The following is a 12,396-nucleotide window of genomic DNA, read 5'->3' as shown; positions in this document are numbered from 1 at the left end:
AATTTACACGATTGGCAAAAACACTTCCTGGAACCACCGTTCCCAAAGCTCCATCCTTAACGTTTCCCCTAAAAAGAACTTTGTCGTGCTTTGTCACTATGGAAATAAAAACGGCCGTGGAAAATAAACCCTTGAGTTATAAATTATCCGAACAAAAGCTCCTTTTGCCTTTTCTGCTTAATCAGTTTTCCGTTGTTGTGCTGGAGACGTGGAAAGACCTCGTTGAGGTTTGCGGAGTCGATGTAACTTTAAGAGAACCGAGAATAAAAAGAGACTCGGCCTCTAGGGTCGGGAATACCAACGAAAACAGGAAGCGCAGAGGGGCGAGAGGCAGGGTGAAGAGGCGAAATGGCAAAAAAAAAAGGGCAGAGTCTCTGGCAACCCAGAGGACAACAATCAATAAACACAAAACACAGAGCCTCTCCGTTTACAGGACAACAAGGACAACAACATGAAAAGGACTGGTTCCCCATGAGACAGCTTTATCTCGGTTAAAAGGGAAAACATACTGTAGTTGTGGGACAAAATAGGAAGAGCAATGCAACACACACACACACACACACACACACACACACACACACACACACACACACACACACACACACACACACACACACACACACACACACACACACACACACTTCTATGAGGTTGTGATATTTACCAGGCTCTCTAGTCTTTTAGCCACAATGGAGGCAAATCGTCTCTCCCCAGCCAACTCTGAGATGAGGAAGATGTACTCCGGGGCCGTCACCTGATTGGACCGATGGGTGCGACCTGGAGAAGACAAGGAAAAGACCGAATTTATCCATCTCATGTCGACCGAACACTTTTAACAGACTGACGCCCTCTCACGTCTGAAAGACAAGGTGCCACAAGTCTCAGTTATGAGGTGTCATTTACTTACGATAATAAAATGTAAATCAACTCTGTCACTCATGTACAGAGCACAGCACACATCCAGGAGCAGTTAAGGGGTCCTGCACCTTGCTCAAGGGCACCACGGCAGTTCCCGGAGGCGCACTAGCACCTATCTAACACACACACACACACCGTCGTGAGATCGTATTTCCCGACTCACCGAATTGCTGAATGGCTCGGTCTGCGCTCCAAGGCAGCTCCAGGGTCATGTGGACCCTGCGCCTCTGGTTCTTCACTCGCTTGTCCGCCTGCAGGGAAATCCCAGAGCTGGCCGCCTCCGAGATGATGGCCACGAACTGGAAGGAGAGAAAGAGAGAGAGAGAGAGAGAGAGAGAGAGAGAGAGAGAGAGGTTTTTTTTTTTTTTTTGGATTATTGCTGGAGATCTTATTGATCCGCTTTTTATAAAGCGGTAACATTTCATTCAAGATGCAGATTGTTTCCAGCCAAGTCGTGCTTCTTGATGTGCGAGCAGACGCATCGACCGGTGACTCTGACCTTCTCTGCGCCCATGAAGCGGTCCTTCTCCTTGATGTTTATGTGGTCGATGGTGAGACCCTGCTCGGCCCGGGACTCGTAGCGAACGCTGCCGTCGGGACGCCGCACCACGCGACCCTTACGACCAGTCATCTGCAGAAGAAACGTTGCATCACATCGTCACCTTCTCGCTTATATAACATGAATGTATATTTCTCTCTCTTTGCGCTTGATGTGTAGACATTGATTCAAGTGGAGAACATTGTACGAATCCATCCGCGCTATTTGAAGCCGCAGAGCTTCTGGTTCAGCGTTCTTGAGCTCGTACCTCCGAGACTTTGTCTGGTCCTCCAAACTTATCGATGAGCTCGTCCAAGGTATTGAGAGGTAGTTCTTTTCCCAGCACGGCTATTTTGTTGAGGAGGCCCTGCTTCATCTCCTCTATCCGGGCTGTGAACAGGAAGCAGAGGGGACATTAACCTTGTAACCCTGATAGGCAAGAGTACGACGCCGTATCGGGGCCATCGTCAGTAAAACAAAAGAAATTAAATTACGGAGCAGGGGGAGAACGGCGGTTGTGTTCTAAAGTCTAAAATTGATGAGAAAGAACTCCGAAATGGTGCAAAACTCTGGTAATTGTGCGCCTATAGTGTTGTTCTTAAGGTTAAGATGGCCTCTGCTCTGAGGGAGGCGAAGGTCCGAATGTTCTTCATGTGTGTCTATGTCGTCTTCATTTATTCATATTTTTAACCTACAATGACGCCAATGCAAGAGTCACAAAAACAAAAAAACACAACAGGGCACGGAAGGCAGTTTCCCTGTCTAGACGCGCATCTCTCTCTCTCTCCGATCGATGGATGACTCACCCACTTAAGCTAAAACATCTTCCTACCAACGAAAAAAAAAAGGACATCCTGCCCACCTGTCTGGCAGCTAGTGTGGTTGACAAAGATGACATCGTCGTTGTCGAGCAGGGAGTCCGGTGAGGAGTTGGAGTCCGTGTCCATGCCGTCGGAGTCGCTGCTGCTGTCGTCGCTGATGTTGATCACGCCGCCGCTGTCCACGGTTGTGCTTTGGTACTTTGGGCTGGCGACCTCGAGGCTTCCCTGATCGGACGGCGCGACACGATATTGAGATTAATAAACAAGAAAGCGCAAGAAATATAGAAGCAGACTGCAAGAAAACGAGTGCAGAGGAATATAGAAAGACATACAAACGACACTCTGTTAGCTGTTGGATTAAGACTGTGGGGCAAAAGCCTGACGTGTCAGCTGAGCGCCGTTTACATACAAAACGAGTGAAAACCGTACGACGGCAACGGTTCGGTGCTGGTGTTCACTTACGTTTTCTCTTATTCCCCGGTGCTTTCTCTCTCCTCTGTTTCTCCGAGGGGAAATGCTTCGATACGAGAGACTGGAACACTCCCCTAAAGGAAAGAGGAGGAGGAGAGAGAGAGAGAGGAAACTGTTATTCTGCAGTTGAGACATTCAGACAGTCGATTCTGCGTTCCTGATTTGGCATCAGGTGTTGACAGGCAGATGAACGTGTGTGTGTGTGTGTGTGTGTGTGTGTGTGTGTGTGTGTGTGTGTGAGATTTAATATAGTCAAACAGCAGGTGTGTCTGCGGTTTCAGGTTCAGAGTCAAGCAAGTTCAGAGCACTCAGCACCTGCAACCCTCCCTTTCCTGTTATACCTGCATTACAATTTAATAGCTGCTAATAACGAAAGAGATTGTTTGGTTTAATTGAGGATAAATGGTGAGGAGTGTAAGTGCATGACCTGAATACCTATTATTGAAAATAATGTGGTGTGTGTGTGTGTGTGTGTGTGTGTGTGTGTGTGTGTGTGTGTGTGTGTCTGTTCTCCTCATTAGGCAGTTTGATGAAGCAACTCAATGAAATGGAAGAAAGCCACAGACTGCTGTGGCTTCCAGCGAACAGACAGTACCGCTTTAAGACACGGTTAAAGGTGGGTGTTGAGATCAGTGAATATTCTTTCAGATGAACCAGGGGCGAGCAACCTCAGGCACATGTAGTTATAAAAAAAAAAAAAAGAAAAAAGAAGCACACTAGCAATAAGTGTGCAAGAGTTCTTTGAAAATGTTGAAGCGCCCTCTCATCCACGAGCCAAAGTACCTCTTTCACAGCCGTCTGCAGCTGCTCGGCCTGTTATTTACGGTAGTTTGATTGATTTTTTTTTTTTTTTTTTTCTTTCTTCTCCCACCACCTGGCCTACTCTGCCGCTCTTTGGCTAGTAACCGTTGCCCTCTGCGCAGAAGTTTTTTAACTTTATTGCTGATGAACACGAATGGGGGAAAGAGGCTTAATGATTTCAGCCTGGATGTGGATGGCAGCCTTCTTGTAAAGTGCTCTCTATATATAATTATAATGTCCTTTTTTTAAATGTTGCTACAGGGAATAAAATATGAATTTTGATGCGGTGTCCTAATTAAACCTAATGTTAACTTTAATGTTGATTCAGCACACAATCAACTTATAATATCAATATCAAAAAGGTTGACGAACCTGAAATAAACCAATTAACGCAGAAAACAAACGACACGACAGAGAAAATGATCATTTCCACTCACTCTGCTGCGGAGACGAATCTGTCGAGATGCCCGTCGTTCTCATCCAGGACTTCTCTGGTCCGGGACTCTCCGGTTGACTGCAGCCCGATGACGATGCACTGTGGGGGGGGGGGGGGGGGGGGGGGGGGGGGGGGGCAAATACACATCAACAACCTAACTCCACTGCGTGACCTGAAGCTCTAGTGTGGACTCATTCATGGAATCATGACGGCTCATATTATATCATCCTTGTGGAAACAACTGGAATGCATTGGACTCAACCTATGTACAGGGAAGTGTTAATGACGCCTGCATATCCAACAAAACAGCATCCACGACTCTGCAGAAACAACACTAATTCGCTCCATCCTTGCAGTCCCCCCCCCCCCCTTACGCAACATCTTAAAGAATTTCAGTTCCTGCTCGGATCTTCCTCTGGGTCATTTATAGTCCTCTCGGTTATACATAATGTGTGACTCAGTGTTTTTCGAGACTTGTGTCGGTGTTGTGCTGACCTTTCCGGCCTGCAGCTCTTTTTGGGCCAGCTCCACCAGGCAGCGGACCTTGGCAGCGATGCAGAGGTATTTGAAGAAGCGCTGGTGAGACGACCAGAACTGGCCCCACAGAGACTTCCTGCTGACCAGGCCCAGCTCGTCAGCCGCGCGCATGAACACCTGCAACGCCTCCGCCCACTGGACACACATTCCAGATGTGATTAGTCACTTCGCTCCATCTCTAACACAACAGCCGTACACAAACAGAGTAGATGCTCACCAGTCTCGCAGCTTTGTTGTAGACCAGTTTGAAGTCACTGTCCAGTCCGATCTCCTCGATGCGGAAAGACACCCCTGAGAAGCTCAGCTGCCGGGCGATGTACATGCCGCTCACTTTCATGTCCATGGCAACAATCTCCATGGCACCGACGCCTCTGTTGACAGACAGCACATCGATTATTCAGCACAACTCAAATCGCGGATCGAGCAGCCGTAGCCGCGAACCGATTGCACGGTATTTTTCCAGGTGAGCGCCCCCCCCCCCCCCCCCCGCGTGATTGGAAAAAGGCTCCTGGAAAACACTTCCAGCTAAACTCGGTGACCCCACGACCCCTACGAACCTCTTCTCGATGGCGTGCAGGAAGTCTTCAAAGGCCCTGAAGGGCGTGCCCTCGCCCCAGATTCCCAGGCGGCTCATGTAGATCATGTTCTTTGGCTCTGAGGCACCTGGGGAAGAGACGACAAAAATAAAACAAATATTCTAAAAATCCTCTCTTGTATTGCATTACGCATATTTGAGCATGCGTTTATCGGTGTCGTCGGCCTACCTGTGGCACTGGCGTACACCACTCTGGCCCTCGGCAGCTTGTTTTGCAGGTCAAGCACCGCCTTGCCCATCTTTGTAGATGTGGCATTCTTGGCTTTGTGGCATTCGTCAAAAATAATCTGCAGTGGGGGGACAAGGTCAAGGGCAAACAACGCAGACGTGGAGCAACAACTGGTGTTAGGAAACGAGGTCGTCGAAAGCGGGGGGAAAAAAAAGGATACGACGCCGTCAAAGTCCGGCTTGCACCAGTCTAGGATCTGTTTGATTCTCGTCCGGTGCTGCCCTCCTGCCTGGCTCTCTCCAATCAGCGCAGAGTAAGTTGCGAACAGGACTCCTTCTGAGGTAGCTGTGTCTCCATACTTAATCTACAACAACAAGGCACACGTTCAAAAAGGTATATCCGTGAGAAACGAACATTCACAGAGTGTTTCCTTTTCCGCTCGGATGCACGTGTGACTCACGGATGCCGAGAACAGAACTCTTTCACTCAGCCGGTCACGCCAACTCCACCCGGACTCACCTTGTTTAAGGCATGCACGGGGATATTCGATGCATCTATGTCTTTGAGATCTCTCTCTGCATCGAATTTCAGGTCATTGGATATGCTGAACCTGAGGGCGGGAGCAAGGCGAGGGTTAGTCAGCGATTCAGTCGACTCCTGCACTAACTAGCCTCTACATGCTCAATATATCTCCCGGCACAATGCTGGACTCAAAAAACACAAACGAGCGTCTTCTTCTGCATTAAAAAATCTTTGATTGAGGTTTTCGAAATGAAGCTTTAAATGTCTTTGGTCATATCCTCGATCTGAATTAAAGTGATTCACAGGATTAAATGAGTTAGTCCTTTTCTTATGAAGTCACCTCTCTTGATGAACATGAACTCCTCAGAGCATCCCTCCTTCTGTGTGCGACAAGCGGGAGAGAAAACTGCCTTTTTTTTTTTTTTTTAAAGGTTTAACGCCCCAAACATATGGACTGAAGCAGACTATTGCATTAGATAATAACAAGTTGTGAATTTTGGAAAGAACTACTTCTCTGGAGTTATTGAAAAATGTTTGGATCTCACGAGTCGGACACAATCCTACGCAGTCAGCACCGCGATCTAATTCTAGAAACAGCATAACACTCTTCACTGCCGAGGCTGTGTGTAACCGGTGCTGACAACTTTATCCTCATTAATGACCGTTAATGATCGCGGTAGAATGAATATAGAAAACACAGAGTCTAAACATAATGAACGGACATAAAAAAAAAATGAATGTTGATCTAAATCAGAATCCGAAATGTCGGTGCAGCCCTGGATTGTTCCTTCAGGTGTCGGGAGCTGTAGACGTCTCTTACCATAGTGATTTCTTCCTTCCGATAAGGTAGTTCTCCAGTATGATTCCCGCCACGGTGCGTCCCTTGCCGACCCCTGCGCCGTCTCCGATCAGGAAGCCCGCCCTCTGGTTGTTCTGAAGGATCACCTCGTGTTGCTGAGGGCGCACAAAAGAGCAAACGCATGAACGGAGATGCCCGTATAATCGAAAACATTAATCATTCATTGCTACAAAAAAAAAAAAAAAAAAGAGTAAGTGCTCTGTGAACTGTGTGTGTGTGTGTGTGTGTGTGTGTGTGTGTGTGTGTACCTGGCAGGCGTAGATGATGGCCTCTAGCTGCAGAGCGGACAGCAGGCCACAGTTGATAGTTGGCTTAGGGATAGACAGCTCGTAAGTGATGTCAGGAGGCGGGACACTGGATAGCGTGTTGGTCTCCACCACTATGTCAGGATGAGAAATTCCTATAGTGGCTATATAAGAGAGGAGGGGAGAGGAAACAGAAGAGCAGTTTTAAAAAAAAAAGAAAAAAAAAGGATGTTTTACGTTATTGGCGTAATAAGAGGAAAAAAAAACTGGGTGTTGACATTCAGTCTAGCGGCCTACATTTGGAGGGTCTGTACTCGGCATACGTGTCTACATGTCCCAGTTCCTCCGTCTCCTCTTCCTCGGCATCCTCTTCCTCCTCTGGGGGTGTCTGGGTTCTCTGAGGCTGGGGACACCAAAGAGACTTCGTTCAGTATGAATGAATTACAAAATGACTGCTTCAGCTGAGGTGAGGACGAGTTAGCGAAGAGACCGTAGCTGAAAGTCAGAGGCAGGTGTATGCGGTGAGTAAGAAGGTTAGCGCGGCACATCTAGAGCTCAATCTCCCCCCTCCTCCATCTAGAGGGGGGGGGAATAACAAACGCAATTGAAAAGGTGGTTAAAACACCAGCTGAGGCAGAGTCAACGAAGAGCTTTGAAACATGTTTGGAACTGGAGACAAAAGAGTGCTTTACATATTCAGGCGAACGTCACAATGTTATCTGAGAAACTGGCTTGACAGACAGGTTGATAATACACTGTCTCTATTCTTTTTCTTTTTTTTACGGAGACAATGCAGTTAAAAAAGGAATAATCCATTCTCTCCATTCAATACGTGTAAAACGCAGCAGCGCCTTCGTCATCGGTGGTTCTTACAGACGTGCCGAAAGGAGGCGTGAGCGTTTACATATTCACCCCAAAAAAACAACACACATGCTGCTACCGTCATGCGCCGCACTCCCAGTCCCAGATTAGCGGCGTGTCGCGTCGCCACGTCCAAAAACAGTCCGAGCCTCGTCTTTGTTTAGCAAACACACACACACACACACACACACACACACACACAGGACGAGATCACAGCGGCACATTTAGACACAATATAGCGTGAAACTGAACACGTGCGCGTTTACTGAAGAACTGGCGTCTAGTTAAAGAGAGAGAGCTGGGTTCGGTTTGAGCGTCAGATCGGAGAGGTTCGGTGTGGCTAACCTGGAATCCTCCTAAAGGTGGGGTGCTGATAATAGCGGATATATCATCCAAACTGGCCAAGCCATGAAACCTGCTGGTGCCATTCAGCTGTCGACGAAACATAAAATGAAGAAATACAAACAGATGAAAACAATGCCATATGTAGAAGAAGAGAGAGACAAAAGAATAACATGAGAAACCACTGAATGTGTGTGTCGTGTGTATGTATGTATATATATATATATATATATATATATATATATATATATATGAATGTGCAATGAGAGCATGTGGGGCACTTGGTGGACGTCTGATGGCTCGGCACTCAACAAAATGCAATTTGTTGTCTGGCGGTGAAAAGCAAACGACGACAACAACGAAAGGCAGATACAGCCGTGTGTATCTGGGAAACATAATGGATGAAATGAGGGCAGAATGAAAAGGAAAACATAAAAGGCTTTCAGACGGCAGAAGAGAATGAATGTTCTCTGATTCGTATCAAAAAGATATCCTGAGACGCATCTAATGCAGAGAGGACTCGACGGCAGCGCCAGCAGAGATGGAGGATTTAAAAAAAAGAAAAGAAAAAAAAGTTCACCGACTCGGTGACCACGATGCGCTACAGATCAGTGAGCTTCTACGAAGGGACAATCCGTTCAAATCAACGGCGATTGTTATTTACAGTCCCGTGAGGCGCTGCGTTGTGTCCCAAAAATCAATTTCTATGACAAATGTGCAATAAAAAGGTTTTTTTTTTTCGACAGGGATCTGCCTGCAGTTTCTTTTAAACTCTGGTTAGATTCATTCAGTGTTCGAGTGTTTGTGAGAATAAGTTCGTCATTTGTCGGTGCTTTCGTGTTGTGACAGAAGCTCAAAAAGGAAAAGGACGGTGGACTTGGCTTCACTTAGGCGATAAGAACGTCGTTATTTAAAACCGCTGGATGAGGTTTTCTGATGTTATGCCGATTATTGTGTCAAAAGACAATTAAATGCGGAGAATTCAAAAATGAAATAAGAGTGACACCTGCATGAAAAGCCCAACAGAGACGTATTAACAGGAGCAGTAATAGACGTCTAATAGTTAAAACAGCAGAGCATTAACAACGGTGGAATTATTCAGTAACCGATCATGGAAATAAAATGAAAGTGATATGAATTGGCTTAAATTCATTACGCTTCAAACGGGTGACTGAAAAGGGAAGAAAAAAAAAAGAAATCGCTGATTCAACCACGGTCCTGTCCTGAGTACAATCAAATTAAATATTAATAAAAGAAAAGAAAGTTGTTTTCGTGTGTATAGATTACACGGACGCCTGGGTTGAAAGCACAGAACACAAACCCACGAAAGTCCCATTCAAACACGTTTGCGTGAGCCGTTGTCGTGGAAACCAGCGGTTCCGGTAATGACGTACGTGTGCGTTTGTGGGGTTCGAGTGCTCCCTTCTGACCTCGAGCTGGCTCTGTGCTGGTGTGGTGGCGGCGGCGGCGGCGGTACTAGTGTTGATGTCCCAGAGGGTGGGCACCGTGTTCAGGTTGTCCGGGCTGATGAAGGGCTGAGCGTCGGCGTACTCCGACAGCGAGTCGGCCGGAGACGAGAACAGAGAGTTCGTGGAGAGGTCATCGATGCAGGACAGGTCCTAAAAAAAAAGGAAAGACAAAAGAGAGGAGGCTTGTTAAGTTCACCCTCTGAAACTGAGGACACATGTTGGTCGGCGAAAGTGACGCCAAATCAAAACCGAAGTATGCAACGGCAGCCGGGCACGGGCTTCCCAAACATTTCCCTTTTACCAATCGAGCTTCACGGGGAAACTAAAAGGAAGCTCCATAAATCCTCGTTACAAACAACAACGCACAGGATGGACGCATACGTATGAAAAAAAAAAAAAAAGAAAAAGGTGCACGGATGGGAGTGGACCACAGACAATAAAGGTGGCCCATTCATTCTGGATCTCAGCCAACACCGCACTCCTTTGGGAGTAACATGAGTAGCCTAAACAAAAAAAAATAAAAATCTAATCACACGCAGATGTGTGAGAGCGAGCGCGTAAAAAATAGAGAGCGAGGGGCCGGCATAATGGGAGTGCTTGTGTCTGTGTGTGTGTGTGTGTGTGTCATTTCAGCTATGGCCGCCTTCCAGTCGCCCCTCTATTCATATCCCTCCCGATCCATTAGCATGCCATGTTCTTTAACTAGCCCCTCGCGAGCGACCCCTCGGGCCCCCCAGGGCCCCCCAGGGCCCCCCAGGGACTTATAAACATGGGTGCGGGTGGACAGGGGTTCAGTGATTTGAGGACAAGCTGAACAGAGGAGAAACTGTTTTGGGGAAGTATGGATCGACATTTTTTTATTTTTTTGTATTGTTTGTCAGTGTGTAGTCCTGAATGTGTGCTCACGTATATATTTATACTCTGTGGAACATGTGTGTAGGTTCCCACACCCCCCCGTGATCCATCTGCACCCTCCAGAGGACCATGAAGCAGCCTTGAAAACTAGCAGACGATCACAGTTTAACTCACTTTTAATGGAAAGTTCCATGTTTTAGGAAACACGTTTATCACTTAGAAGTGACGCCACGCTTGTGTCTGAGCTGCATATATATGGATATTACAGTTACGGTAAAACGGCAAATCATTGTTTTTGCACTTAGTGTTTTGTTAGGATTAAACAAAGTACATAAAAACCTATTTATTGGGGAGTTTTATGACCTCGCCGCGTCCTCGTTTACAATCTGTGTGCTACGGATATGAGTTGTGTCGATCTTGTCATCAAGGAAGGAGAGCGAATAAAACTATTCCCCAAAATGTTGGGACTTTCCCTTCAAGCCCTGGTTTGTCTTGTGCTGTAAACGAATGGCATCCAAGCAAAGCAAAAGGGAATGTACTTAGGTTTACACTGGAACTCTCCCGCGTGTAAATACGCTGACACGGTTTTGTCGCAGCGCCTCAAGACTAACGCTTATTCAGATACAAAAGGATTCTCAGCAGTGACGCGTGGGGTTAAAGCTACAATGTCGCGTGAGGAAAACCCCCCCGAAAAAGAACAAACTGTCCCGAAACAAGACGCGATAAGCTGCGATGCTGCCTCCATCTCAATGATATGCCGCCGCTGCTGCTGCTGCTGCTGCTGCTGCTGCTGCTTATTTCTGAGAAGCCCGTTGGCCATTACTCACAGCTCGGCTGAAAATGTTTCACCGGCGTGAGAGTGAGAGTGAGAGCTCTCCGTGTTGCCGTGACTGAATCGTGTGGAGAGACAGACAAACACAGGCTTCACCCCGTACAGATACAACTGTACATGTTTTGCCCTCTGACGTTAACTCTCTGCGGGTGTTTTGAGTATTGGAAAAGGCTCTTTTTTTTTTTTTTCAGGTTACATCACTCCCTTCACCCTGTACCTTTTTTTCTTTCTTTCCTTCTCCCCCATGTGTGCTTCCTGAGGGCAAGACCAGGCATGAGGCCTGAAAGCAGCTGAGTGGAACAACAGCCTGTTTTCTATGGTGACAGAGGTTTAGCTGTGGATGAGGCTCACTAACACTTTCTACAGCGTTTCCCTTTCACCAACTTATTTGTTTATCCTATCAGCTGTGTGTGTGTGTGTGTGTGTGTGTGTGTGTGTGTGTCTCGCTATCCCCGTTCTTTTCTTCTAACCCCGCCCCTTTCTGACTCTCCGCTGGCTCTGCAGGCCGAGGGAAAGATAAGTAAACAACAAGGCCAGGGGGAAAAAAAAAAAAGAAAAAAAAAAAAAAGGGACACTGTGTCACCGGAGCCGTCATTCCACAGAAGCAGAACTGTGGAAACACACAGATGAGCACATATAGACGCGTGTATTCCACCAATGGAAAACAGTGTTGTTGTAAATCACAAACAAGTGAGGAAAAAAAAAAACAAGTTTGTTACACATTAATACAGATTAACGTGGGTTGCAATAAAGTTATGAGCTGTCATAACACCTCACACGTAATTCTGAAACTATCCCTTAATCTGTTCTGCAAACACTGTATTGAGCTGTATTGAAACGTGTGTCACGTCACGGTACGGCGTGATCTCTAGGGTGTCCGACGCCGTCATTAAGACGACCCCACAAAACCGCCGTCCCTCCCCCCGACACCGACACCGAGCGGAATCACAGACAAACCCGCAGCAGGTTTTTGGCGCTAACCAAGACGCGGCCCGACCTCGGTGCCATGCTAAATCGAGTTGTTAAGCGGAGCGTAACGACAGGCGGCGGTGTTTGTCCCCCGGCAGGCACCGTACCGAGGGCTGGTTCATCGGCTGCTGCGAGGACCGGGCCCTGCCGAGCGGA

At 47.2% G+C, this 12,396-nt stretch overlaps 1 protein-coding gene across 1 annotated transcript in view; it reads right to left on the bottom strand.

Annotated features, from left to right (window-relative positions):
* sbno2b (strawberry notch homolog 2b) overlaps positions 1-12,396 on the bottom strand; it is a 62,654-nt gene that overhangs the window by 11,677 nt on the left and 38,581 nt on the right. The window contains 19 exon segments of the mRNA XM_068702433.1: positions 665-777; positions 1,082-1,217; positions 1,418-1,549; positions 1,725-1,846; positions 2,319-2,463; positions 2,465-2,502; positions 2,740-2,822; positions 3,987-4,084; positions 4,481-4,657; positions 4,740-4,893; positions 5,080-5,185; positions 5,287-5,404; positions 5,507-5,650; positions 5,806-5,896; positions 6,629-6,762; positions 6,916-7,076; positions 7,210-7,315; positions 8,119-8,205; positions 9,546-9,734. Coding sequence (XP_068558534.1) covers positions 665-777; positions 1,082-1,217; positions 1,418-1,549; positions 1,725-1,846; positions 2,319-2,463; positions 2,465-2,502; positions 2,740-2,822; positions 3,987-4,084; positions 4,481-4,657; positions 4,740-4,893; positions 5,080-5,185; positions 5,287-5,404; positions 5,507-5,650; positions 5,806-5,896; positions 6,629-6,762; positions 6,916-7,076; positions 7,210-7,315; positions 8,119-8,205; positions 9,546-9,734 — 2,334 coding nt within the window.

The sequence above is a fragment of the Cebidichthys violaceus genome, unplaced genomic scaffold (genome assembly GCF_023349555.1).
Source record: "Cebidichthys violaceus isolate CVI_PGR_0920_01 unplaced genomic scaffold, fCebVio1.0.p SCAF_84, whole genome shotgun sequence".
In the NCBI taxonomy this organism is placed as follows: Eukaryota; Metazoa; Chordata; class Actinopteri; order Perciformes; family Stichaeidae; genus Cebidichthys; species Cebidichthys violaceus.
The sequence above is the reverse complement of the archived record's forward strand: the minus strand, read 5'-3'. Positions and strand labels throughout refer to the sequence as shown.